The 26,451-nt window shown below is 62.4% G+C and overlaps 2 protein-coding genes and 1 long non-coding RNA gene across 6 annotated transcripts in view; 1 reads left to right on the forward strand and 2 right to left on the reverse strand.

Moving 5' to 3' along the window:
* PITRM1 (pitrilysin metallopeptidase 1) overlaps positions 1 to 3,559 on the forward strand; it is a 42,918-nt gene extending 39,359 nt beyond the window's left edge. For both annotated transcript variants that reach the window (XM_072749642.1, XM_072749643.1), the window contains exons 23-27: positions 408 to 520; positions 1,520 to 1,645; positions 2,369 to 2,514; positions 2,939 to 3,041; positions 3,137 to 3,559. In XM_072749642.1, the coding sequence (XP_072605743.1) occupies positions 408 to 520; positions 1,520 to 1,645; positions 2,369 to 2,514; positions 2,939 to 3,041; positions 3,137 to 3,230 (582 nt within the window). In that variant the 3' untranslated portion in view covers positions 3,231 to 3,559. The remainder of the gene's footprint in view (positions 1 to 407; positions 521 to 1,519; positions 1,646 to 2,368; positions 2,515 to 2,938; positions 3,042 to 3,136) is intronic.
* Positions 3,560 to 4,217: 658 nt separating this feature from the next.
* PFKP (phosphofructokinase, platelet) overlaps positions 4,218 to 26,451 on the reverse strand; it is a 43,908-nt gene continuing 21,674 nt past the window's right edge. For 2 of the 3 annotated variants that reach the window (XM_072749644.1, XM_072749645.1), the window contains 19 exons: positions 26,148 to 26,337; positions 25,091 to 25,256; positions 23,999 to 24,043; positions 23,726 to 23,834; positions 21,048 to 21,143; positions 20,112 to 20,204; positions 19,586 to 19,711; positions 19,185 to 19,249; positions 18,697 to 18,766; positions 18,431 to 18,577; positions 17,037 to 17,107; positions 16,204 to 16,291; positions 15,554 to 15,706; positions 10,358 to 10,522; positions 9,993 to 10,054; positions 9,616 to 9,727; positions 8,686 to 8,785; positions 4,907 to 5,009; positions 4,218 to 4,610 (listed from right to left, as the gene is read on the reverse strand). In XM_072749644.1, the coding sequence (XP_072605745.1) occupies positions 4,463 to 4,610; positions 4,907 to 5,009; positions 8,686 to 8,785; positions 9,616 to 9,727; positions 9,993 to 10,054; positions 10,358 to 10,522; positions 15,554 to 15,706; positions 16,204 to 16,291; positions 17,037 to 17,107; positions 18,431 to 18,577; positions 18,697 to 18,766; positions 19,185 to 19,249; positions 19,586 to 19,711; positions 20,112 to 20,204; positions 21,048 to 21,143; positions 23,726 to 23,834; positions 23,999 to 24,043; positions 25,091 to 25,256; positions 26,148 to 26,337 (2,109 nt within the window). In that variant the 3' untranslated portion in view covers positions 4,218 to 4,462. Of the gene's footprint in view, positions 4,611 to 4,906; positions 5,010 to 8,685; positions 8,786 to 9,615; positions 9,728 to 9,992; positions 10,055 to 10,357; positions 10,523 to 12,238; positions 12,392 to 15,553; positions 15,707 to 16,203; positions 16,292 to 17,036; positions 17,108 to 18,430; positions 18,578 to 18,696; positions 18,767 to 19,184; positions 19,250 to 19,585; positions 19,712 to 20,111; positions 20,205 to 21,047; positions 21,144 to 23,725; positions 23,835 to 23,998; positions 24,044 to 25,090; positions 25,257 to 26,147; positions 26,338 to 26,451 lie in introns of all 3 variants that reach the window. The other variant, XM_072749646.1, reaches the window with a different exon arrangement.
* Positions 7,795 to 8,236, reverse strand: LOC140597928 (uncharacterized). The gene is made up of 2 exons (XR_011999975.1): positions 8,094 to 8,236; positions 7,795 to 7,927 (listed from the first exon to the last, which is right to left on the reverse strand). It is a non-coding gene; the product is annotated as an uncharacterized lncRNA (long non-coding RNA).

Here is a 26,451-nt window from a genome sequence, read left to right on the forward strand (position 1 = left end):
GGCGCCTCACCCCCCAGGGTCTCTCCCCTCCGGGCAGGGCTGTAGCCCGTCCTGCACCTGTCGGGGCCCTTGGGCTCCCCACCTCGCTGTCAGCTGGGCACCCTACACCCTCTACCTGCGCCGCTGCGGTGCATGAGGGCTCCCGTTTGGTTCATCAGAAGATGGCAGTGTAACATGTTTCTGGAGAAAAACGCAAAGATGAGGTCACCAAGTCACTTACGGGTGGAAACCATGTAGGAGGAAATGTTTCAAACCGAGAAACCACGCACTAAAGCCCTGGGTCAGGGTTGAGTGCTTCGTTGTCCAGAGAGCTTGTGTGGAAGGACGCGGTCACCGTGCCCTTTGCCGCGAGGGCAAGGCCGGGGGGCCTGCGGGAGGAACCCACATGGCCTACCTGTCCTCCTCAGGACCCCACCTTCAAACCGTGCCAGACGAAGACGCACTTCCTGCTGCCCTTCCCAGTGAACTACGTGGGCGAGTGCATTAGGACGGCCCCTTTCACAGACCCGGACCATGCCAGGTGCGGGGCCAGGGGCGGGATGGCCGGGGTGGGCATGCAGGCCCGGCCCCCACGGCTGCTCTGGGGGTTTCCGTGAGGATAGAATCACAGGTGGCGCTCAGCTGTTTGGCCAGTTTGTTTCCATGCACCAGGGGTATGTGCTCCCTTGTTGAACAGGCTGAGAGCACGGACATGTCCTAAGGAGGACCCTGGCAGTAGCAGTACCCGTATTTTTTCCCCTTTCTTTGTTTTTATTAGTTTATTTAGTTTATTAGTTTTCCAGCAGTGAACTCGTTTTCTTTCTTTAAAAATAAGTGGGAGGTCAGCCCCCAGTCCCCGCTGGAGAGGGGGGCACCCGCCTGCACAGGTCTGGCACCGTGAACCCAAGATATGAGCGGCTCCCCACCTCCCGCCATCTCCGGGGGACACCTGTTGGCTCCTGCAGTTGGCGGCTGGACTGAGACCAGTCAGTGGGGAGCGAGCAGGGCCCCGCTCAGTCCTGGAAGGTCCTTGCTGAAACCATCCGTCTCTCCCAGCGCATCGGCCATAGCTGCACTTGATCTGAATGTAGGACTCAGAAGTGCACTCTCGGAGTGTGTACACCTGCGGAAATCTCCTTAGGAGCTTTCCGTGTTTCAATGGAGACACACGGCCACACCACTGGGGGATCTAAAGAAAGGGTGGTTTATACATTTGCCCGAGCGATAAAATTTAGTCACCTCTTCCCTTGCTCAGAGTCTCGGTGTCCCTGTGTGCTATAGCCAGAGGAGCCCGGAAGTGTCAAGGGGCGTCCACGTCCCTCTCACCACCTCTTCCCGCAACCCTGCCTTGAAAATTCACCTCACGTTGTTCTCGTGATTGTTCTCTCTTGTTCATTAGAAAAGGGGAGGCCATAGTGCATCTTGGTTTTATCCTAAGCCAGAAAGACATCAAGTGCGTAACTACTTTGTTAAGTATGGTACTTCCCTGGCAGGCCTGCAGCTTTTAACGTGTGCTTTTTTTTTTAATCATTCATTTCAGTCTTAAGATCCTTGCACGTTTGATGACTGCCAAATTCTTGCATACAGAAATCCGAGAAAAGGGTGGTGCTTACGGTGGAGGTGCCAGACTCAGCCGTGATGGGGTGTTCACACTTTACTCGTACCGGTGAGTCGGCGCCGCCCCTCCCGACTCTGGCTCCCCCAGGCATCCGCAAGTCCCCCCGTCTTACGTGTTGGGGTGAGCCTGTGAAGAAGCGTTTCCCCTTGTCTCGCTTCTTGGGCGCATCCCCACACCCAGCAACATCGTCTCGTTGTCAGTGTCTACGAGCAGTGGTACGTAACAGGAACTTTGGCCTCAATGTTTACCTGTTACCAAACACCGAGATTTAGTTACAGACAAGCCGAGAGCTTCACGGGCTCCTGTCGGGCCCAGTGTGGGTGCTGGGCGCTTTGTTGTCACGGCCCCTGACTCTTCTCGCCCCTTTCCTAGAAGGCTTCTGAGCATATGCCTTAGAATACCCCAGGGGCGGGATGAGGCTGCTGCCCCTGACGCAGTCTCCCTGCTTCCCCCTGGTCACGTCCTGGGACCCTTAGAGGACGCGTCTGCGCCTACAGGAGGACAAGAGCACGGCTTTGACCCGTACCTCCGCGGCACCTGCAGGGGGCACGTGCTGCCGTGAGCAGAGCAGGAAGGAAGGGCGTCTGGGCTCGCTGGCCCATATGTGGGGGGTTATGTGTCTATTCTGGGTGCGTCTGAAGGAAGTGAGGGGTTTTACTCTTAGCTTCTGCACGTGAGTTTCCTTCCCTGTCTACTTGACTTCCCATGTCTGTGAAATCAGGTGCATTTAATCTGTGGTGAAGTAGGTCATGGGTGTCTCTGCCCTTCTAGGGATCCACGTTCAACAGAGACGCTGCAATCTTTCTCTGAGGCTGTGGAGTGGGCTAAGGCAGGGAGGTTCACGCAGCAGGACATTGACGAAGCAAAGCTTTCTGTTTTCTCCGTCGTGGACGCCCCCGTGGCTCCTTCAGACAGAGGTATTTGGAATAAGCAACAAACCACCTGAGAAGTGGTGTTGCCCAAGCACCTGCCCTGAGCTCCCCTGAGCTGTGTGCCTGTCCTCAAACCCCTCCGACCCTCCTTTAGGATGCGTAGACGTCCCCCTTGAGCTTCTCAGCACCCAGGCTGGGACATCTCATGTTGGCCACTCACAGAGTGTGGAATCCTGTCCTCTCAGAGCTTGAGTGATGGGAGGCCCAGGGGCCCCAGGAGCACCCCAGGGTGGGTGGCCCGAGTCTGGGGGAGGAAGCCACTCTGACTTGGCTTCCACACCCGAGGGGAGAGGCTGGGTGCGAATGTGAAGGTCACCATCGTGACTTCTGGGTGTGTGTCCCTCGGGTGCCCTTAGAATGGGCTCAGCTGCCCCTGCCAGCTGCTCTGAATTTCCGTGTCCATGGTCAGGGCTGGACCACTTTCTGTGTGGCCTCTCGGATGAGATGAAGCAGGCGCACCGGGAGCAGCTCTTCGCCGTCAGCCGCGAGGGTCTCATCAACGTGAGCACCAAGTACGTACTGCGTGGCCCAGTGTTCAGGGCTCCCCTGTGGCCGCCAAGGCTCCTAATGTGGGAAACACCCTGACATGTCCCCGCCTGCCTTCCAGGTACCTTGGCGTTGGGAAGAGCACACATGGGTTGGCTCTGCTTGGACCAGAGAACACAGAGATTGCTAAGGACCCGTCGTGGATAGTAAGATAGCGAGCAGTTCTGACTGTACGCAGGGGTTGAGCGGCACCGGCGGGCACGTGAGGCTCCTGAAAATGAAGCCTGAGCTCATTTAGTTGGAAAGGTGAGAGAAGATACTGGTTCCCTGCACATTTTGCTCACATCATTCTTAAAATTTTGTGTAGCCCGGTTAGACCAAGCTCTTCTGTCCTCGAAGGAAAAATCATGAAGAAATGAATTGAAATCATCATGTATTAAATGCTAGAGATGCACAAATTATTCTAAGAAATGGATATGTTTATTTTACCTGGAACACTTAACTTATTTTTAAAACGTAAAAATAAAAGACAACTCTGACCTGACCTACCTGTGAGTTAGTCATTATTTTAAGTGACGTTTTACTAGAGAAGTTCTTGGGGCCTTTACTGAAAAACAAGTAAACCGACTGTTGATTTGTGAAACCGGTGTGGTCACACCACAGACGCTGGGGAAGTCTGTAACAGATGGGCGGCCTGAAGGATTAATAAGCACATTAAGCTTCTCCCACTGTCTTTGGGGGAGGGAGCGTCCGCTGGCTCTCATGGCCACGCCGCCCTCAGGTCCCTGATGGAACTCGACTCTGCAGCTCCCTGTGCCCAGGGAAGCCAGGCTCTCCATGTCCCCCTGGCTGGGACGGCCCACAGCCCTATAGGGCCCTCCCCTGGGTCCTCCCCTATACAGCCATGAGCTTCCTCGGCAGGAGGGCCTCGGCCTCCGTGTGCAGTGAGGCTCCAAACTCACCTTGTTCTCGAAACACATCCCCAGTTCCTGTTTTTAATTCTACCCCTGGCCTCACTCGAGTTGGGTTGCCCCACCTGGCTGGTGTCCAGTGCAGGGCCCTCTGCACACTTGTGACAACTTTGTTCGTGCAGAGGGCCTAGCTCACTCATCCCTGCCCATAAAAACTGCCGGGAAAGCCTCAACGGTGGCTCACAGATCCCGAGGCTCTAAATCCCTGTGTAAAAAAATAGAGTACCACGATTGGGATTGTAGCTCAATGTTTAATTCTACTGGCCACACACGTGGTAAAGCAGGACACAGTACGGAACACGGAACACAGCTCGTGCTGGAGTCTCGGGGCCCGAGGGGGTGGAGAAGACAGGACAGGGGCTCTGTGACTGGGTATTCACGTCGACAATACTCGCAGAAAAGTGCCGATAAATAACTTAAGTACTAGAAAACCAGGCAGCAAATGGAAGTCCACTGCAGCACGGGGCGGGTGGTGTCTAGATGGCAGCGGGCTCCTCGTGGCCTCGGTGGTGCACATGCTCCAGCTGGCCGGAGTCGGAGACCTCGTAGCTGGCCTCATACTTGGCCAGGATCTTCATGAGCGGCCGCAGCTTCAGCCACCACTGCTCTTTGGGGATCCTGTGCCTGCGGACAGGAGGAGCGGCGGTCAGGACGGCCGGCCATGGCCCGGAGCACGGCTCTGGCGTCGGGGGCGGACGCGGCGCTGGACGACAGGGCGGCTTTCCTAAGCTATGTGAGCCCACTCCGTATCTTCCCAGAAATTCCTCCCCCCCCCCCCCCCCCCCCCCCCCCGCTCCTAAAAGGCTTGTCTAGAGCTACTTCCTGGAGTTGCTGGGCTCAGCAGTTAGGACCCCAACTCCAGCCACGTGGGGTCCCTGCAGGGCAGGGAGGGCTCCCCCGGCGACGGCTTGTTTACTTACTCGAAGTCGGTTTCCTTCTTCAGCTCTGTCACCGGTTGGAAGAAAAGATTTCTTTTGCTTATTCCCAGCACGCAGATGGAATCATCGGTCACAAATCTTTTTCCTGTAAAAGATGGAAAAAATGTCAGAACAAATAATCGGGCCTGCTGGGCACAGGAGAGGTGAGGGAGACACGGAGGCTTGCTGGAGGCAGGGGGCAGAGAAGAGCTGCGGCGGGAAGCCAGGCCCCGCACTGCCCGGGGGCCCTCAGACAAGGTGGGGGCGAGGCCCAGGGAACCGCCGCACGACTGCGCTTCCTCGGGGGCTGTGGGCACCGCTCCGGTACCGCTGAAGCCCTGGGACTACAGACAGAGGGCAGAGAGGAGGCGCCCGGGCCACAGTGTGGCCCCTCTCGCTGCACACTCACACCCAGAGGGGCCGGTGACCTGCCCTTGGCAGCGCCCCCAGAGCTCAGGCCGGAACGTGCTTCCAGGCGGTGAGCAGGTGTCTCGCTGCACACGCCGTGGGAGCACCCGCTTCCTCCGCACAAAGCACCAGCTCCAGTGACCTAGCACAGGAAGCCTGTGCTCCTGAGGGACATGGGGGAGGCTGCAAGGGCAGGGGAGGAGCATCCTCAGGCCAAGTGAGAACACCCAAACCTTGAGGCAGAGTCAGCTCTCTGAAGACTAAAATGAGGCTGGATCGTTTGCCTCGCTGCTTTTTAAGTCAAGGGTTGGATGTAAAACTAAACACACAGACTGGTCAGGGCAACAGCAGTGAGATCAGGACGCGTCTGCAGTAAAGGGGGCTAAGTGTGCCACGGGAGCCAGGACATTTCCTAGAAAGCAGACTGAAACTGATTACAGAGCTGCTTTGTTGTTTCTGGAAACACTGGAAACTCCGAAGTCCACTCTCCCAAGGGAAGCAGGAGGCCCGACGCCGTCCCAGGGGAGTTGTCAGGCGTCCAGAAAGCAAAGTACAACTGCCGTCTCACAGACTCTTCTGACAGGGACAGGACAAGAGGGGAAGTCTCTGGAGCAGGAGGCCGTCACGGGAGACGGTGCAGGAGCCGCACACAGAGCCCCCCCACCCCACCCCGGGAGGCGGTGCACCCCGGGAAGCAAGGTTGGGCTCGACAGCAGCTCATCAGTTAAAGGAAGTGCCCACCTCGGTCAACGCTAAAGGGTGTACGGGTATCCCCCGCTTTCACGGAAGACCTGCACTGGTACCTGTTTGCGCCAACTGAAAGGAATCCAGAGAGGATTTTCAGTTTTACAAAAAAAAAAAAAAAGAAGCAGCGAGGTCCTGGGGGCAGTGGGAGTGGTGCCACCCCACGCCTTCCCTGGGAACTGCAGGCGGCGTCTGCACATGCAGCTGCCTGGGCTGTGCCTGTGAGCACCCGGCTCAACCTTGAGATAAGCCTCCTGCATCCGTGAGCAATGCATGCGTCCTGAGGGATTCTGGGGCCTTGGGGATGCTCAGGAGTCTGTGTGAATTAATTGCTTCGTCATGCCATTCTGGCTCATGAAATGGTCTCATGACATAGCGAAGGAAACCCAAAATATCCTTTTGTGATCAAAAGACTACGTAACAAACACCAGCATTACGATCCCCAGTTTCTCACAGACCTACGGGTGTGACTAACAGAAAGACCTCTGTTAAATAACAACTCTGGAAGCATTCCCGGTGCCACCAGGGCTGAGGCCTGGACGGGAGCTCTGCTCTCACTGCACCTCTTCGGGATTTCTCTGGAGCAACACGCACCTGCCCACAAGTAGCAAGGAAGAAGTAAAAGGTTGTATACGGGACGGGCATACGTCCATGGCTGTGAGAAACAAAACGTCCACAAATAAGGGCTGGAATTCAGTGTGTAGGAAGTTGTGGATTGCAAACTGTGTACAAAAATTATGTTTCCACAGACCAACAATAAAAAAAAGAAAAATGCCACTTACAACACATTTTTTAAGACTTCAGGTCAGGAATAAACTTAGCAAAAGACATGCAAGATCTATACGCTTTCATAAGAGATAAGGAAAGGCCTGAATATATGGAGAGAGAGAGTCCATGAATTAGAAAATATTTTTAAGGGATGCCTGGGTGGCTCAGCGTTTAAGTGTCTGCCTTCGGCTCAGGGTGTGACCCCGGGGTCCTGGGATCGAGTCCCGCATCGGGCTCCCCGCAGGGAGCCTGCTTCTCCCTCTGCCTGTGTCTCTGCCTCTCTCTGGGTCTCTCACGAATAAATAAAATCTTTAAAAAACAATATGTTTTTTTAAATGTCAGTTCCTCCTGCAAATGATTTATTGATTAAATGTAATTCCCTCAATCAAAACATCCAACAGAGTTTTTGGAGGACCGTGACAGTCTGGTTCCATTTCTGCGTCGGCACAAAAGGCCAAGAGAAGCTGAAACCAGAAGCAGCCCCGGGGGAAGGGCCTCACCTTACCAGCTATCAGGAGTCGTCTACAAGGCTGGGATACCAACGATCAACACTGATGGCCCAACCATGAACCCCACAACCCAGGTTGTCCCGCCAAGTTCACAGGTACCTGGTCTGTGGAGATTAGACTTCTCAACAAACGGCTCCCAAGTAAGGGATCATCCACATGAAATCAGACCTCAGACTTCACATCAAGTGGATCAAAGTAGTAACGCATCCAAGTGTTTTTGGCAAAAAAGAGCTCAAACCACAAAGAAAAATGTTCACTGTCTACAGAAAGACTGAGAGGACATCACTAGGAGATGCCCTGCACAGCACGACCAGCCCCACGAGGCCTGTCTGCACCAAGGCGGGAGCAGAACATGAAACAGAGCAAGCTTCCGCAATCAAAATACGGTTCAAAAGCAAGAAAAAGTCAATAAGGTAAGTGTTCGCAGGAAAGGAAAGGTAGGCAAAATGCCGGCAGAGCTCACAGGAGCAGTGAGAGCCTGAAGGCAGCCTGAGGGCGGCTGGCTTTCCCTCCTCGCTCTGGAAGGTTCCCCTCAAGGCCATGGTGAAACTGCCATGTCACAGCGACAGCCCGAAAGGGACAGGTCACGTGGTGCCTGGACAGGAGGAGAGAGGCTGCACTCCCCACAGTGGGCCTGTGCACGGGGACGTGGGGATGCAGGGCAGGGCTTGGGGCGCTGGCCCCCGCGCCCCAACACCAGCCGGGCCCCCAATGCCCTGCACAGGGACCGCGCCCGGGCTTCCATACACCTAAACACACACCCGCTCAGGCGTGGGAGCCTGCCACTGCCGAGGCATCACCCAGGCAGCAGGGCTACAGGGTGGCAACTTGGAGGCCTCGTGGGGTGGCGGGGGGTGGGGGGGTGGAGGGTACCGCACAGACATCTGCCAGTTCCCGGGTGTCTCTGAAAAGAAGGGTCCCTGTGTCTGTCCAAGGTGCCGCCGGGGAGACCCGGGTAGGGGCAGCATCCTCCCGGAAAGGAGCCCCGCGTGCAGCTACCTGGGCACCACGGAGCAGGAGCACAGCACGGCCTCAGCCCAGCCACTCACACCTAGGGGCGGCCTGGACAGAGGGTCACGCAGCAAGTGCAGTCGGGCGGCAGCGTGCCACGTGCGGCCCGGGCCTTGGTGCGTGCCCATGAGGAGCCCCCCACCACCCCAAACCACCGCCAAGTGCACTGGGTCCACGGTGTGCCGCGTGCGGCCCGGGGCTGGGTGCACGCAGATGAGGAGCCCCCCCGCCCCACGCCACCAAGTGCAGTCAGGCCGTGGCGTGCCATGTGCAGCCCAGAGCTGGGTGCGTGCCCATGAGGAGCCCCTCCACCCCCCCGCACCGCCCCACACGGCCCCGCACCTTTGCCCGGAGACTCCTTCAGTTTCATGCTGATCCACTGCATGGCTCTGGCGGAGATTTTGGTTCCGAAGTTTCTATCGAACGGTGAGGGCGCTCCACCCTGCGGGCAGTTACGGGAGGGAGGTCAGCGCCGCGCCCACCCACCCCTTTTGCAGATTGCTCCGGGAGGTACGGGCACGTAACACAATTCAGGTCACACGCTTAAGAGACTCCACTCTAGACAGCAGCGTGGGGTTTCTGGACTTTTGTTGTTGCTCGTCTTCCCTGCCCTTCTGCCGTTGGGGCCTGTGGCTGGAGCTCGGCCCAAGGCCCGCATCCCTGTGCTTGTCCCCCCCTCCCCGGACCCCCGCCTGCACCCCTGGCAGCTCACAGCTTCCAATCGTCCATCAGGGTTACTTTGTCTTGTTTTGGGAGGGGAGCCAGTCCCGGTTTCCATCAGGTTCTGACCCACCTGGGGGCTAGCCCCCACAGAAATACAGACGCCCACCATCTCGGCACGCACCAAGAGCCGGGGCCCTGGGAGCACACGAGCCGACCCAGGACGGCGGGGCCGGGAGGCAGTGCTTGCACCAGGACGGGCCTGTCACCCTTGCCCGCCGCCAGCTTTGTGGTCTGCCGAGCACCCCCAGAGCACTCTGATGGTGTGCAAACCTCACGCATCACAGTCACTAAGGCCCGCTATCCAATGACGTACCCAATTCGATCAGGTTTCCCCAATCAGTGGGCGTCAACTCTACCCATCAATGCTTTGCCTGAAAACTGCCCACCCGCCCGCACACATGATTTGTAGGGCTGTGGAGTGGGGCGGGACTGTTAAACGGAACCGTAACGGAGCGAAGTAGATGCTGAGGTGACGACGACCGTGTCTCCCGCGCCGACGCTCCCCGGGGCTAACAAGGCCTCCCACCAAGCGCCCGGGACGGGCCACACCTGCTGCATGTGGCCCAGCACGTTCTTCCTGCAGTCGAACACGCCCTTGCCCTCCTCGGAGTACAGCTGGTAGATGAAGTCCGTGGTGTAGTTCTCACTGCAGCTCTCGTTCCTGCAGGGAGCACAGGCGCGGGCCGTCGGCGGGGGCGCCCAGCCGGCCCCACGCCCGCCCGACTCCACCGCCCTTCCTTGGACATGCCGGTGCCTCAGAGAAATGACTTGGTATAGCCTTAGCAGCAACTACGAAGTGACCCTGGACTCATTGTACCCTGTGGGTACGCCCGTGTACACAGCCTGCAGCACGCTGTGCAACGGCGGCCCTGAGCCGGGCCCGGGAAGGGGCTCCATGGGCAGGGGTGGGGACAGGGTGTCCCTACCTGAGCACGAGTCCCCTCTGAATGGTGGTCTTCATTTTCTCCGTTAGGTGCTCCACGTTGGACTGGGGAAGAGCAGGCGTTCAGGTGGCTTGGCCTCATAGGTGCCACCCTGCGTGCTGTGTCCTCGGCGTCCCGCCACCCCGGCGGGCAGGCCGTGGCACTCCAGGGATGTTCTCCAGCCACCACGGACCCTCCCACACAGACACCCGTCCAACCCGCATCAGCATGTGCCCCTCCACGTGGTGACGGGGTCATTGAAAGCGCATGAAACTTGGTGCACCGTCACCCCCGTCGCCCGCCCCTCAGAGCCAACCCCATCGGGCCCCCGAGAACCCTCACCCAGGGGCCCCGACGCATGGCCGTACCTGCAGATCTCGGATGTCAAATGGCTCCTCAAAGATGTAGGCAGCATCGGCTCCCGCGGCGAGCGCCCCCATGTTGGCCAGGTAGCCACAGTAGCCCCCCATGGTCTCGATGATGAACACGCGCCGCTTGGTCCCGCTGGCCGACTGTTTGATGCGGTCGCACGTCTGGCCACAGAGAAGAACACGGTCATGCCCCCGCGGGGGCGGCCAGGTACCGCGGCTGGGGGCCCTGCCCGTGGCTGGTGTGGTCACCGTCCCCCGCGCCCGGACACCGCCTGCCATGGGGCGCCCGCGCCCAGCTCACTCCAGCTGCCCTCGTGGCCTCGCAGTACCCCAGGATTTCACGGGCACGTCCCTTGGGTCGGCTTCTGAAAGCTCCCGGTGACCTGCGCTCTGGGCGCCCTCATCCTAACCCTAAATGCTACGTCCAGGAACGGGATGTGGCTCCTGCACACAGGCCCCCGGGGGTCTTCTGAGGAAACACCCGCCACAAAAGCCGGAGGGGGGCAGCAGACTCGGCCGTGCACCACCCTCCAGCGCCGCACCCCTGCAGAGCACCGCGGGTGCTCCCAGGGCGGCCCATGTCGGGCACCAGCTCCAACTGCAGCCTTGCTCTCAGCATGGGGGACAGCGCCCCCAGACTGCCCGGTCCTCCGCCAGCACGTGCAGCCACGGCCCTCGGTTACGAAGACCACCGCCGACCAAAGTCGCGGCACCAGACGCAGCCCCGACCCACCGGTGGTGCTGGCAGAGGGACCTCTGGGGGACGGGGAGGACTCCAGGGCTGCTCGTGTCCCTGGCCTGGCCCAGTCGGCCCCATCCATGGTGGCAGCCCCTGCCCCCCAATGTAGACGCCCCGCGGCGGCAGCCACGGCTCTCCGAGCACAATGGTCCAAGTGTGGAGTCTCGGTTCCAGCACTAACACATCATCACACTCGAGCTTTAAGGACACACACGACGAGATTAGGTGGAGCTTGGCGTGGGGCTAACGCAGAGCCCGTGGACCTGGACGTGAGGACGGGGTCGTGCTGAGCCCAGGAGCCCGTGCTTAGACCCCATGACAGGGGCCTTCCCGACAAGTTAGCGGTCTGCTAAGCATGGGGGCGGGGCCGGGCATCCCATCTGGCCACTGAGATGCCCCCGGAGAAGCGCAACGGACGCAGGGAGCCTCAGAGCGGGGTGACGCCTGGCACCTCACGGTGCTCCGTGGCTGCGTTGGCCACACACACACAGGCAAGTCCACGGTCACATGCGGGGCCCATGGGAGCCACCACCCTGGGGAGGATCTGGTGCAAGAATGAGCAGAAGGCTCCAGGTGCAGGTGCCACGTCACAGGGTAACGGCTGGGGCACCGGGCGCTCAGGACAGAGCTGTCCCCTTCCCGTGGTCCAGCTCAGAACCCCCACCTGGACCCCGGCTGCACACTTCCAGGCCTCTCCAGCCCCCAGGGTGAGCGCTGCAGGCTCTGCAGCCGGCCCACCCCTGGCCACCTTCCCTCCTCCTGTGTGTGTTGGGGGACCGCGCCCCAGATAGCCTCCACCCCAGACAACACGGACCCCAGCGACCGGGGGGCACCAGCGGGGCCTGCCTCCACCTGCACAGCCGAGGGCACATCCGAGCCGCGGCCGCGCCTATCCTCCCGGGAGCTTCCCCCTCGGGCCTCCGGACACCCGGGGCGGGCTAGCTGCCCCCCCGCCACGTGAGCCTCGGGCCGCAGGAGACCCCGCCAGGGTGCTGGGGGCCCTCCGCCTTCCAGCCGCCGGAGTCCCGCTCAGCCGCGACCGGGGCTCGCTCCTTGCGCGGCGTCAGGCGGGCCAGCTCCGGCCGTCCTCGTGGGGCGGGAAGGACCCGGAGCAAACGGGGCAGCGAGGGCCCGCTTACCTCCATCACGACATTGAGGCTAGTGTCACAGCCCAGGCTCAGCTCCGTGCCCGGGACGCTGTTGCTCATGGTGGTGGGCAGGACGCACACGGGCACGCAAAACTCCCGGTGCTGCTCGCGGGCCTCGGCCAGCAGGAGCGAGCTCTCGAAAGCCTGGAGCGGCGGGAGGCCGGTCAGCGGGGCGCCCCGGGGCTCCCGGGAGGTGGGAGGTGTCCGGGGCGGGGGCCCCGGGGAAGGCGGCGTGAGCAGGCGGGCAGCAAAGCAGGGGCCGGAGGCGGCGGCCGGTCCTTGGCGCCTGGGAGGTGGGCTGGGGCCGTCAGAGGGCCCAGGAGCCGCGAGCCTCTTCGCTCCTCAGGCCCCCGGGACCCCCGCTTCCCGGGACGCCAAGGACATGGGCTGTGGCCAGGTGCAGGGCAGGGTTAGTGGAAGTGCTCGTTAGTGTCCACCCCCCCACCATCGCCCCACGGCCACGCGCGCCCCTTGGCTCGGGACTCCCCCCACCCCTGCCCTGAGCACCGGCCCGCTGCGGGGCCACGCACAGCTGGAGGCGGAGCCGGCCTCGGGGGGCGTGTGCTCCCCAAACACCCCGCTCCTGGGGCGGCGGCCGGGGCAGGCGTGGGGGCCTGTCCAGGTAGCGCACAGAGTGGCTGGCACCACGCAAGGGGGCACCCCCCAGCCCCTCCGTCTGCGGCCACACGTGGAGCCCAGGCAGGCAGGCGGCGGCTGGCACCTCAGAACCTGGGTTAGAACCCCAGGAACACCCTCTGTCCTGGTTCCTGTTGCTCCTCCTCCTTCCCTTAGATCTTCGGGAAGCCACCAGGCCCTCCTGCGGGGATGGGACAGCCTGCCAGGACGGGGCCGGCACCAGGACTGTGGCCCGAGGCCCGGGGACAGCGACGCACAGCTCGGAGCTCTGAACGCACAGCGCGTGGAGGCGACAGGCCCCGCGGAGAACGACCCTGGCTCCGACTCCCCGCATGATCCGGGGCGGCCAACGGGGCAGCAGCCACCCTCTGGCGTTTGCGGCACCTCAGCCTCGGTGCAGACTGGGGCGCATCGTGCCACTTCTGGGGACCCCAATGCAGCCATGGGGGGATGGCTCTCTGGACCCCTGCTCCAAGGGGCCGGGCCTGCAGCCTCCACGACGCACGATACGCACAGAGCTCCGTCCATTCTGAGGGACACCGGGAAGTGGAGCGTTCACACTGGCAGAAGGAAGTCACCCGTGAGGACAGTGACAGAGGAGCCCAGGAACGCAACAGTCCCTGCGGCAAGGCTACCTCCCAGGGCCTTGGCACTGCGGGCGGCAGGGCCGTGCTGAGGTCGGGGGCCAGCATCATCGCTCGGCATCGCCAACGCACCCCGGAGGCCAAACCCAAACACCACCGGCGCTCGGCCCTCAGCACAGCCACATCTGGACACGAGGCCACAGGACCACGGGTGGCCCATCTGGGAAGGAGGTCCTGAGGGAGGCGCACAAACCCACGGTGAACTCACTCTGGCCCCTGGTCCCCGAGGGCCTCTTGGATCCTGCGGAGCAGATGGGGAGGGACGTGGACCGCCCAGTGACCCATCACCTCAGGCCCCTGGGGCCAGCCCTGCCGGGTTCCAACCCAGATCCGAACCTCCTGAGGAAGACACGCCTTCACTGCGGCTCATAAAAACACAACCCTGCAGGAAACCAAGGGATGTGCACACGCCATGCCCACACCAGGGCCCCTACAGCACCAGGACCGTCTCCCCACGCTCCGCAGCGGGCGCCCAGGCTCCCACCCAGGTCACAGGCAGGACCAGGACCACGGTGCCGGGCAGGTCACCCATGGGCTTGGGGCTTCGGCGCACACCTACTCGCCCAGCGAGGGTGGGCCTGGCACCAGCACCAACAGAAAGCTGCCCACTATAACTGGGTAACTGGCTTTGAGCAACTCAGAGGAGAAACCAAATTCAAGACATCACAGGACAAATTTCCAAATCCCTCCACAGGGAGCAAGGCACCAGGATCACTTAGAGCTTCCCTACATGTTTCAGTTTTCAAATTTTGAGCAACACCCATGTATCTGATCTTTATAACCTGGAAAACATGTCTCGTAGCGGAGGAGCCTGGCAGGTGCCAGAGAGGGCGCGTCGGATGTGGCAGGGAGACGAACACCAGCCGGGGCCAGGGCCCCAGACAGCCCCCAGGCCCCACCCACCCCGGGGGTTCCAATCAGATGACAACGAGGAAACACGAACTTCCACTTGCTTCTACTGTGCGTAAGCAAACTCCAGCCAAGGGCAGAGGAAAGGGCAGTAAAGCACTGGTGAGGTCACGGACAGTGAGGGATGGACATCGACCCTCCCGCGGCAGGCGCAGCCAGTCAGGAGTGGAATCGGCTCACAGTGGCCAGAGCAGGAGCAACAGTCACCAGGACGGGGCGCGCGGTGGCCCAGCAACGGGTTAGTGGTGCCAACAGGGCCGCTCCAGCGGCGGAGACCCCGGAGACATGGGGCAGAGCTTTTTAGTAAAGAAACCACAGAAAGTTTAAGGAGCACAGAAAAGCAAAACAGGACAAAACAGAAAAACGCAAGCGCGAGGCATTCCTTACCATTCGATTTTTATTTAAAAAGCATTTCTTTTATGTACCGGCACTAGAGACAGGTTTGAGCCCACAGGGTCGAGGAAAATCCGAGAGCAACATTCACAAGAAAAATACTGGGGAATCTGCGGCAAAAGTTCAGACGCCAGATTATAAAGAAGAAGAAACGTACCTGAAGCTCCTGCGCCATCTCCACAGCGTGGCCTACACGCGTGGTAACACGGGCCAGGTCTGTCCTGCTACTGCCCTGTGGCAAGACGCAGGATGGATGCCACAGGGACTCAGGTCGGTGAACAAAGTCACAAGACCTCAAACATTGATGCCCGGCCATCAGACCCAGGATTTATCACAATAAATCACGTCACAGGAGTGAAGTGAACTTGGCCCCGACAAAAAAAAAAAAAAAAAACTACACTGACTTTAACGAGTATTCAAATCACAAAACCCTAATACACAAGTACTTGAGCTATAGATGCTCCCTGTCACTCGATGGGCCTTAGCGGGCACACGGCATCCTGGCCACGGGGCAGGAGAAGAGGTGGCAAGAAGCCACAGCTCTGGGCATTGGATTAAAATCATCAGGTTTTTTTTTTTTTTTTTTTTTTTTTTTTTAAAAAAGACCTTTCTGGAAACAGACCCAGGTGTCACTCCGGTCTCTAGTGCGCTGGCAGATAAAAGTGGGCCAGGCGCCCTTGGGTTAGTGTCTGCCGCACCTGCTTTGCTGGCCACGCCCACTTACGTCGGTGATGGTGTTCAGGGCGGTGTCCGCGCCGATGCTGAAATCGGAGCCGGGCACGTTGTTGGAGACAGTGGCTGGGACCATTACCATGGGGACACAGAACTCCTCGTACTTGTCGCGGGCAGCTGACAGCTCCAGCAGGCCCAAGTAGGCCTGTCAGCCAGTGTGCAGGGGTGGGGGCGGGGGGGAGGTGGGAGGGGTGCAAAGGGGCCGTTAAAAACACAGTAAGGCGTTAGGGTCACAGGGAAGTGACACCATGTCTCCTGTCCACAAGGGTCGTGTTATTGGAGGTCCTTAACGTTTTCTTCAAAGCAAATGGGAAAGTTACTATGGGACCGATCTTGGTTAAATAGACCCGTTAAGGAATGGTGTCCAACGGGCACGGGATGCCCCGCCCTGTCCTGGCTCCGGGCCTCAGCTGCAGGGGGACGCCCGTTCCTGCCCCTGGAAACGCCACAGAACATGCCGGGCGGGGACGCACTGGACGGGGATCCCGCTCTGGCTCCCGGGTCAGCGGCTGCCACCAGGGGAGCGCCCCACCGCAGCTTCCCGGGGCCCAGGGGTGCCCCCACCCCACCCGGAAGCCTGCGCACAGCTCACCCCAGCCCTCCGGTCCTAAGGGGCCCACAGGGGCAGCCACGGGGACGTACCTCGAACCCGCCGATGATGAGCAGTGCGTTGATGCTGTGGGTGCGCATCTGCTGGGCGATGTCCTCCAGAAACTTCCCGGGCAGCGTGCTAGAGGCAGTTGGGGGGGACGTGAGGCCAGCCAGCCCTGCCGAGCCACCCCCCCCCCGCCCTGGCCTGCGGTCCCCAGGAGCAGCGCCAGGGAAGCAAGGCTCCGCTGTACTCAAAAATCAATCGCTCCATCAATAGATGGGAAGAAACGCGCGGCAGCCAGACCTAAAAGAATCCTACTGCCTCATCGGGAAAGAACACAAACTGCACCAAAACAGCGTGTGAACATTCGCAGTAACGATTTGAACGGAAACTTCCTATTTGGAGTTCGGTGCGAGCTGCGCCCACCTGAAGCCCCACGCGCTCCCACTCACGCCTCTCCTGCTCTACCACCTAGAACCATTAGCAGGGCCCACGCGTAGGGACCAGCAGCCGCGTGTGGGGGCGCAGGTGGTGGGGGGCCTGGGGCCCACGATGCACACTCCTGCTCCCAAGGGAGCCTGCGGCCCACACAGCACCCCGGCTGGGCTCTGCGGGGCCCTGCTGCACCCACCACGGGGCCTGCACAGCCCCAGCGGTCAAGGACCCCGGGAGGACAGCCCCCACGTCGCGGGCCTCATCTCTGCCCCAGGGCACACCTCGGGGACCCCCCAAGCACGACCCAGGGCTCTGGCGGGGGGTGCTGGCCCGGGAGCCCACGCCATCGCCCTTTGGGATGCCTTCCCGGAGCGAACAGGGGCAGCTGCTGGTCTACGATGGGGGTCCCCCTTCCTGAGCACGGGGCAGGATGGACCCGGGGATTTACCGTTTGGTCCCGAGGATGGAGCCTCCTTGGCCGGTCCAGCCTCCGACATCCCCCCAGCCGATTTCCTTCACCTGAGGAGCACACACACACGGTCTCATGGGAAGCAACCAACGAGGGACCCGCCCCCATCACGAGACTGAGCAGCTCGGGCGGCCCCGGGGTGAAGCCCGCCCCCCACGTCCCGCCGCGCACAGCAGACCCAGGTGTGGCCACGCTCTACCCATGGGAATCAGGTGCGTCTTGGTCTACGTAAAAGACTGCCCCTTCAATAAGGCTGGAGGAGACGCGAGGGACCCAGCGGCAGCCAGCCAGGTGTGCACCCGCGCTCCTGGGGCCCCTCCCGCCTCGCTCCTCAGGGCGAAAGTCTCATCCTCCAACCGGCGCCCTGGGGGTGCCCTCTGCCGATTTCCCCCCAGCTCCGTCTTCGGCCCATGCTCCCTACGGCCCGGCTGCTCCCCGGACGCCTCCCCCAGGCCGTCCCGCGACCCCTCCACCTGTCCCCATCCTGCCCTAAACCCTGTGTTCCCCGAGCAAAAGCCAAGTCCTCCCAGTCACCTACAAGCCCCCGCCCCTTCCACCTCTCCCCTGCGCCCCCCAAACCCCCGCTGCTGGGCCCCCTGAGCCCACTGTCCCAACCCCAGTGCCCTGGCGCTGCCCCCGCCCTGCCGGCACACCCTCGTGGCCACGAGCTCGGCGCCTCCGTCTCCAGCCTGAGACCCCCTTCCCAGGGGCGTGCGTCTGAGGGTCCCAGGGCGGACCCTGCTCTGTGCCCTGTGGGCGCTGGCCCTGCTCGCTGCCCACACCCTGTGCTCCGCCTCCCGAGGCTGCACCCCTGCCCGCAGAGGGCGCTGTGCTTTCTCCTGGAGCCAGCTTCCCAGGCGTAAGGACTCTGCATTGCCGGGAGGTAAGACAACCAATGTCGTCCCGCGGGGCACGCTGTGGCCCGTGACCCAGGTCATGTTCACCAGTGTCTCTGTGCCTCAGTTTCCACGTAAGGAGAAGGGGGCTAATACTGCGGGTTTACCATGAGATTTCAACGAGTTAACGTGTGCGCATCCCGTAGGAGCAGGAAGTGTATGCAATAAGCGCTCAACATGCGTTTGTTCGCATTTTCCACCAAAGCTTCTGTCCGAGTGCTTGCCGGCCTCATGCACTTGGCCTGCAGCGTCCCAGGTCCCCTCCCCCCCTAAGGCCGGAGCCCACGAGCCCCACTGCCTACGGCTCCTGGAGAAAACCGCGTAGCGTGCTCCACGCTGAGCGTCAGGGCAGGGCCCAGGACGCGGCCCCAGACAAGTCATCCCCGAGGGCAGCGGCTGTGTTCACCACCCGACAGAGCCCTGGTGTGAGGCTGGGAAGGCAGCTCCTGTTTCCCACGACATCCCCCGGGGCCTCACCTGGCCTTTGGCGAAGCCCTCAAAGCCGTCGTAGATGGCGAGCATCTTGTGGCCATCGGCGATGCCCACCCGCACGGCCGAGCGCACGGCGGCGTTCATCCCGGCGGCAGGCGCCCCCACGTTTATGACGGCCACGTTACAGTTGCTCTGCAAGATGAGAGGGCACGGTGCATCCCCACCCCACGCCCCGGGCACATGCTAGGCGCACGGCCCCGAAGGCTGCGGGGGAGGGTCCGCGGAGAACACGGTGGGGGGGTGTCCCCTACCTTCACAATCTGATCATCCGGCAACTTAATGGCGAGCCGCTTGTAGGTGTTCAGGTTGGTCTCGAAGCTCCTGGAAGGACAGGGCGCCACAGGCCGAAGTTAGAAGGGCTCCCCTGGGAGGTCACCTGAGCCAGATGCAGACGGTCCAGGCACCTGCCTGGGGCGCTCGGGGCAAGCAGCAGGCCCTGGCGTCACCCCGCGCCAAGGCCCCGGTATTCCGTTACATAAGGAGCGTGCCGTGTACGCGGCCGAGAAACCTGGTCTCTCGTACACCCGAGTGTCTCTCAAAACACCATCCTTGGGCAACTTTCCATTGTCACCGCGCTAACCTCTCCTCCACCCCACCGGCCAGAACAGACAGCAAACCAGCGCGTGCCCCCGGCTACCCATCGCGTCCCGGCAGCCGGAAGGGGCGCAGCCCCGGAGCACATCTCAGCAGCCCCGCAGCAGCAAAGGCCCCAGGGACGCAGGGCCCTACAGAAGGTCACCTGCCACGGAGCCGCACGGCATCCTTGAATCTCCTCTCGTCCATGGCCTTCTGCACGTCCTGGGTCTTCAAACAAACATGCAAGAGAGACTGTGTCAAGGCTCAGACGCCTGTGGATGGGCCGCCGTGCTGGCCACCTCCCGCACGCCGACCCTCCAAGGCCGCCAGCCCGACACCTGCCACCGCCCGGCGGTTGCCAGGGACAAGCCAGGCCCGCCCGGCTCAGGCCACTAAGAGGGATGTGAGGCCGCGGCCAGCAACGCCGGGCGGGAGGTCCCAGATCCACCTCCCGCCCCACGTTGGGGGCCGCCCAGGTCCTGGGGAAGCTTGTGGAAACCCACGTGGCACCGACCAGCCACAGACTACAGACAGGACGGCGAGCGTGTGGACGCTGCAGCTCACCATCTGCACGCACTCCACCAGGGGCAGGCGCACCGCCTGGTTCCCGCTCAGCGACACCACACAGGCCGGCGTCTCCGGGGTGGCCTGAAGGAGGGCAACCACGGCCTCCACCCCCATGCGACTGGCCTGGAAAGGACAATCACGAAGGTTACAGACCGGGTCAAAGGCCAAGGCAGCAGCACCCCCACACCCAGCCCCCACTCCACAGATGCACGACCGCACCCTCAGCAGGTGGATCTGTGGGCAGAGACCTGTCCCCCATTACTCAGCCAGACTCCAGCTGCCTCCCTGCCTCCCGTCCTCCTGGCTTGGGCCTCTGCTGACCCCAGGGCCTGCGTGCACAAACCACATGGGGGCTCTGTTCCCGGGGTCCCGGCCACCCTCGGCCCCCGGGTCTGGGGTCTCCCTGCATCTGCGAGACTGGGGGCCGGGCAGTGTCTGCACGTCCTGGATGGGCCACCCCAGCGCAGGCACAGACTGTCCCCTCTCGCCCCCAGGGAGGGCACCTGACCATTTGCATCCTCACCAGAATCCGGTCGAAGGCCGAGGGAGTCCCTCCTCTCTGCACGTGCCCAAGGATGGTCACCCGTGTGTCGTATCCCAGCTGGGTGACCACGAGCTGCGGAGACACAGAGCGTTAACACAGGGGCTCGGCTTGCAAGAGGGTGCGAGGGGCAGTCATCCTTCCCCTCCCCCTCCTGCTTCCCACTGACGTGGAAACAAATCCTATTTTCCAATCTTCACTTCCTAGAAGGTTTAATGTTGAGCTTTTTTTTTTTTTTAAAGAATGTCTTTATTACCAAAAAATAAAATCCTGGCCTGTCCTGCCTTGCAAACGAACATAAGTAAGGTGATCAAAAATAAAGAAACGGAAACATCTCCCTGACCATCGCTCTGGTCGCCCCACGCGAGGGACGCCACCAGCGGCTACGCCACCGTCCTCGCAGGAGGAGGACAGCAGGCCGGGGTTGCGGAAGCCGGGGGCCCCTCGCTCTGCCCTTCATGACCCCGTCCGTCTCAGCTTCGTCCCGGGGGGGGAAGGAGAACCTTTGCCCTGACCCCTTCCCCGGGCTTGGTACTGGCCACACCCGGATGCCAGGCTGCAAACCCAGGCGCACGGCGTCCTCGGCCGTGAGGGACGGCTTCCGCCGCAGCCCTCCCGTCTGTGTGTCTGTGTGTCTGTCTGTCGGGAATGTGTGCCGTCGCCTGCCCAAGTGGACGGCCCACCCCTGGGACCCCGCCCTCCGCCCCCTCCATCTCCCTCGGGCCTCTGGGACTATTCGCGACCCTAAGACTCAAGCTTAGAGTCTGGAGTCATTACAGAAGCATCTCCAAACCCCAGGAAGGACAGAAAGCGCTTTCGTGATGACCACACCCGCTCCAAGGGCGGACCCCGCGCGCCACGGGAGGCTGCGTCCCCAGCTGGCCGCTAAGGAGAACCGCAACCGACGGACACACTCACCTCCTTGATCTGCTCGGAGGTGATAGGCTTATTCTGGGTGTCTATGGCGCCCTCGGCCACGATGATGATATTCAGTCTCTTTTTCCGGGCACGGTTCTAGCGGAAGCAGAAAATGAGCCGCCTCAACCCCCAAACCATCTCCGCGACAGACAGGCTCAGGGCCCTTTGCCCTGGGCGAGCTGGCCTCTGTCCAGGGGGAAACCTTCACCGGATTTCGCAAGCGGGGTTTCCGACTACCTAGGCGGGTAGGTGGAGGCGGCAGGAGGGACACATGGCCCCAGGCGCGGCCGCGCTCCTTTGCCATCCGGCCCAAGGAGGCAGTGAGCTCAGCCCTGGGCCCCCGCAGCGCATCTATACCACAGGCCAGGCCTCCAAGCTCCTCCAGCAGCCAGCGCAGCCCGCCACCCCCCTGCAGACCTATCCAGGAAGGCCGGACTTCCCAGCCCCCACGGCCAGAGCACAGGGCCTGGGAGCACAGGAGGCAGGAGTCAGGAGGGTGGGGAGGGACGGCGGAGGGGCACACCTGCACCTGCACCTGCACCCACACCTGCACCCGCGCCCGCACCTGCGCCCACACCTGCGCCTACACCTGCACCCGCACCTGCACCCACACCCGCACCTGCCGCCCCACAGGGCCCAGCGGCCATCACCCAGCAGCGCCCAGAAATCCTCCTCGGCCCGTCTGCTCTCCATCACATCCCACGTCACGGCCCCTCCCGTGGAGGCCGTGGGCCCCAGAGCGGCCAGTGCCTGAAGCTGCCCCTGCCCGTGGCACCCGGGGCACGTCACCCAGGGGGTGGTTCCACGCAGGCCCACCCAGTGCCTCCTCGGGCATCACGTGCTCGCTGGTTTGTCTTTGAATAGACATAAACATGCTCAACTTCGAAGAACTTGCTGGTCACAAGTATTTTCTAAAAGGTGTAAAGCTGTGGCTTCCAGAGTGGCTGTGACGTGTCCATGAACGTGGGATGGGCCCCAGAGCCACAGCGTCCACACACCACACTCTCCGGAGGCTCCCAGAGGAATAGCGTCCTCTCCACCGTGCGGGAAGATAGGCCCCTGGCCCCACAGGTGCCCAGCACCTGGACCCCCCCACCCCCGCAGTGCTCGGGGAAGCGCTCGGGCAGCAGCGGGACCCACAGCCCGTGGGGAGTCAGGACTCGGACGCAGGGCACTGAGCCCAAAGCCCCTCTGGGGGGTGAAGCCAAGACCAGCCCTAGGCCCGGGGCGCCTACCCTCATGTGGAAATGCCTGGGACGTGGGGCGAGGGCCCGGGCCTGACAACATGTTCAGGAAGACTCGCAGTGAGCAATGAGAATTCATTACAGACGCGGTGATCTCGGCTCGGCCCCGCGTGGGGCAGGGACGCAACACGCTCCTGCCGTCCCCGCGGACGGCAACGCATGGATCTGAAACCCACGGAGTCTGCAGACGAGACCATGCGGTCACGGCAACAACGGGCACCTAAAGCTCAGCTCCTAAACCCAAATAGGGTGTCAGCCCTGCCACAGGCCCTGACCTCCACCCTGTGTGCGCCCTCCCCCCCACCACCTCCACCACCGAGTGTGCCCTCCCCCAACCCACACCCTCCCCTGTCCCCCCAGCTCCACCATCGTGCACCCTCGACCCCTGACCCCCCGACCTCCATCCCTGTGCACCCCCTCCCCCCAGCTCCACCATCACGCACCCCCTCCCCCCTCCACCCCACCTTCACCCCCGTGCACATCTGTGCAGCGGGCCTGTTTCCTCGTCTCCGGGTGCTGCCTGCAGGACTTGGCCTGACCCCAGGGGCCCTGGACCAGGCCCGGGGGCATCACGGGGGCGGGAGGACAGCTGGCGGGCACAGGCACAGCCCCTGAGGAGTGGGACCACGGGAGCGTCCCTGCGACTGCAGACTCAGCACATATCCTCAGGCCACACAAAGGTACCGTCCAAGACCAGTGCCACCCCGTCAGGCAGCCATGGCCCCGCCGCGGCCGCCGGGGAGCGCTGCCCTCGTCCCCAGCCAGAACCAGGACAGCACAGCGGCTTGAGCACGTGGTCAGTGATCCCAGGGACTGGGCGCGCGTGCCCTGACCCGTCCGCAGCCGCCAAGCCTCGGCCCCAAGCGCACGGGGCCTTCCAGCAGTTCCCCACCTCATTGAAGGTCAGCAAAGCTTTTCGGTACGTCCCCCAAACGCCTCTCTTGGACCCTGTCACCTGGAAGGTGGTGGCAGGGTCTCCCAGCACGCAGAGCGCGTGTGCTTGCTGAATACATCCGTGACTCGCCTGGGCCACCCGCTGATGGTGATGACACGGGAGGGAAATGCAGCACCCGCCGGGGCTTCTGCACTGGGAGCGAACCTCGCACACCCCCCACGGAGCCGTCCCCCGGGAAGCCGTCCCCCGGGAAGCTGTCCCCCGGGGACACAGAGCGGGGCACACAGGCTACCACGGGCCACACATGGAGAGGCCTGGTCAGAGCCACGGGAACCCCACCCCGCCTGACGCACACCCGCTGCTGGGGACACACGGGTAGCCAGGTCACGCACATCCCACAACACCGCTCGGACTCGCTCCAGAACCACAAAGTCTCCACCTGTGTGACCCCGAGCCAACAGGGAATCCCCCAGGCCGCCACGCGTCGCAGTCGGGCGGTGGGACCAGCAGCCCCGGCCGTCGAGGGACACGCACGTTACCTCTGAGAGCTTGATGCACATGTTCTCCTGCCAACCCTCTTCTGGCGGCGATTCCGGGAGGAACACCCAGTCGGCACCGCAGGCCAAGGCGCTCACCAGGGCGAGGTACCTGTCCGGAGCAGCAGTGGCCATGTCAGGCTGCCGCCAGGAACCACAACGCGGAGGCCACCGGGGCGGACGCACATCGGGGACCGTGGGCTCCACCGGGCAGCATCGGTGCTGTGGGGCGCAGGGCTCTCCAGGGGCCACGCCAAGGCAGCGACGCGTACGTACCCGCAGTGTCTCCCCATAACCTCGAGAACAAAGGTCCTCTGGTGGCTGCAAGAGAGACAAAGGAAACGTCCATTTACCACCACGCAGCCCATGTGACAGGCAAAGAGGCATGTGCTTTCCTTGCCAGCTGTGCAGAAAGCCTGCCTCATGTCGGAGGACACCTGTGAGCCGTGGGCACCTGCCCCGTGATGGCACCTGGCCCCTGGGGGCCGCGGGCACCTGCTCTGTGATGGCACCTGGACCCTGGGGGCCGCGGGCACCTGCCCCATGATGGCACCTGTCCTCTGGGGGCCGTGGGCGCCTGCCCCGTGATGGCACCTGTCCCGTGATGGCCGTGGGCACCTGCCTGGTGATGGCACCTGCCCCATATGGGCCACAAACACCTGCCCCATGATGGCACCTGCCCCTGTGGGCCGCAGGCACCTGCCCCATGATGAGAGCACACAGCTGAGCATCCAGAGGGCCCGATCTCTGCCAAAGCAAGCAGGTGTCACTGTGCTAGCATCTCGAGGTTGTATGGGCAAAGGGGCCTCAGGGTTACACCCGCCCAGCGTGTTGCCCACACACGCTCACACCCCCAGGCACCTGCCGCATTGCTCAGCACACGCAGGACAGTGAGCCGGCCGCCTCCGTGGCCCCCAGGTGCTGACAGCCACTGGATCACGGACGGGAAGCGGCACTTTCCCGTGCCCACAGTGTCCTCGAGTGCCCACCGAGCCAGGCCCGGAGCCATGGCTGGCCTGCTGTTCCCATGGGGACCTTGCTGGGGTCCCGTTGGGGTCATTTTTTCTAAAATTGGGGGTAGTAGTAACTTTTTAAGTCGAAGATAAAAGTCAACAGGAAACAGTTTTCTAGCTCTGGTTTCGGACCTTCAGGAGCAACGCTGTATCCGATCACCCACCAGGAACGCCCAGGGACGTCTATACCGCGGCACAGAACATCCATCTGGGGAAACTTCCAGAGCCAACATGGATGTCTACACCGCAGCACAGAACATCCATCTGGGGAACCTCCTAGGGCCGACACGGAGGACGTCCACACCACAGCACGTGTCAGCCCCATGCCCTTCCCGGGGCCCCGCATGTGCGTTACCTCTGGGCGGTGGTCATGATGGCGTCAACGACCTCGATGATCCTGTGCAAGGCGGAGTCGGTGCCGATGGTCATGTCCGTCCCGCAGAAGTCATTGTCGATGGAGCCCACCATGCCCACGACGTTGAGGTATGCGTGCTTCTGCACCTGCTCCTTATCAATCTCACCTGCGTGGGAAACGGGCCCCGCGTGACCGGGAGCCGCCCGATGCCCCCGCAGCAGGCTGCTGAGCACCGGGCGGCAGCCGCCGGCCTGCCGTTTCGAACCACCTCGTTCTGCACACGTGGGGCGACGGGCGCGTGGGGTCCTGACACTAACAGGAAGGAAGGCCTGTCTGTGCCGGCATCGGGCAGCGGCCCCGGCACATGTCCCTCCGGGGAGGACGCGGCCCCGTCAGAGGGGCTCCTGGGGGCGTGGGTTCCCGGCCATGCTGGGGCTGCTGGTGGCGGGGACGTACCCACCGGCTCGTGGCAAGGACTGTCCGGTTGTGGGTGTGCAATCGGGAGGGGCAGTCAGCGGGGCGCCAGGGGTGGGGGGGACCAGGGCCACCCGAGCCACCACGACGACGGCCGATGGCCACCTGCACTCCCGGACAGACCCGGGGCTAGGGGCGACCGACTGCCTCTGCCTCGTTCACACCTGAACATGGAGGGTTCCGGGGCGGGGGTTGGCCCTCGTGGCCTGGCTGGTGACAGGGAACCCAACAGTGGAGCGCGACTGCATCTCCGCTCACATCCTGGCAACAAGCGGACACTCGGGAGCCCACGCGCCCTCCCCTCACCCCCCACGTCCCCGCATGGGGACCCCCGGGAAGCCTATCTCAGGGCGCCGTGAGCACCACCCGGAACCAGGTCAGATGGGCGGTGCCCAGTGGGGAACAGTTGCGCAGGAACTGCTGTTCCCAAGGCACAGAGTGCAGGGCCCGGAGAGGGGGAACCGGGCGATCGCGCCATCCCCAGCACATGCATCTGCGCAGTCGGCTGGGTGGATGCAAGAGCTCGGAGCTCTCTGGGGGCAACGGAGAGCCCAGAGGCGCAACGCGCAGGCCCGGGCTGTACCGTGTTGGGCCAGCTCCTCCAGCAGCCCGCTCCACTCCTTCCGGAAGATGTTGGCTCCCGTGAGGCTCCCGTCCCCGCCGATCACGCACAGGTTGGTGATGCCCCGCTGAACCAAGTTACACGCGGCTTTCAGGCGACCCTCCCGAGTCCGGAAAGCTTTGCAACGGGCACTGCCGATTATGGTCCCTCCCTGGAAGACAAAGGACGTGGCGTTTATCAACCTTCCTCCCGCGGGACAGGAAGCAGCTGAGCTGGCACATGTGCCACCTGTGGGACCCGCAAAATCTGGGCTCCCCTGGGCCCA

Source organism: Vulpes vulpes, chromosome 2 (assembly GCF_048418805.1).
Source record: "Vulpes vulpes isolate BD-2025 chromosome 2, VulVul3, whole genome shotgun sequence".
NCBI classification, from domain to species: Eukaryota; Metazoa; Chordata; class Mammalia; order Carnivora; family Canidae; genus Vulpes; species Vulpes vulpes.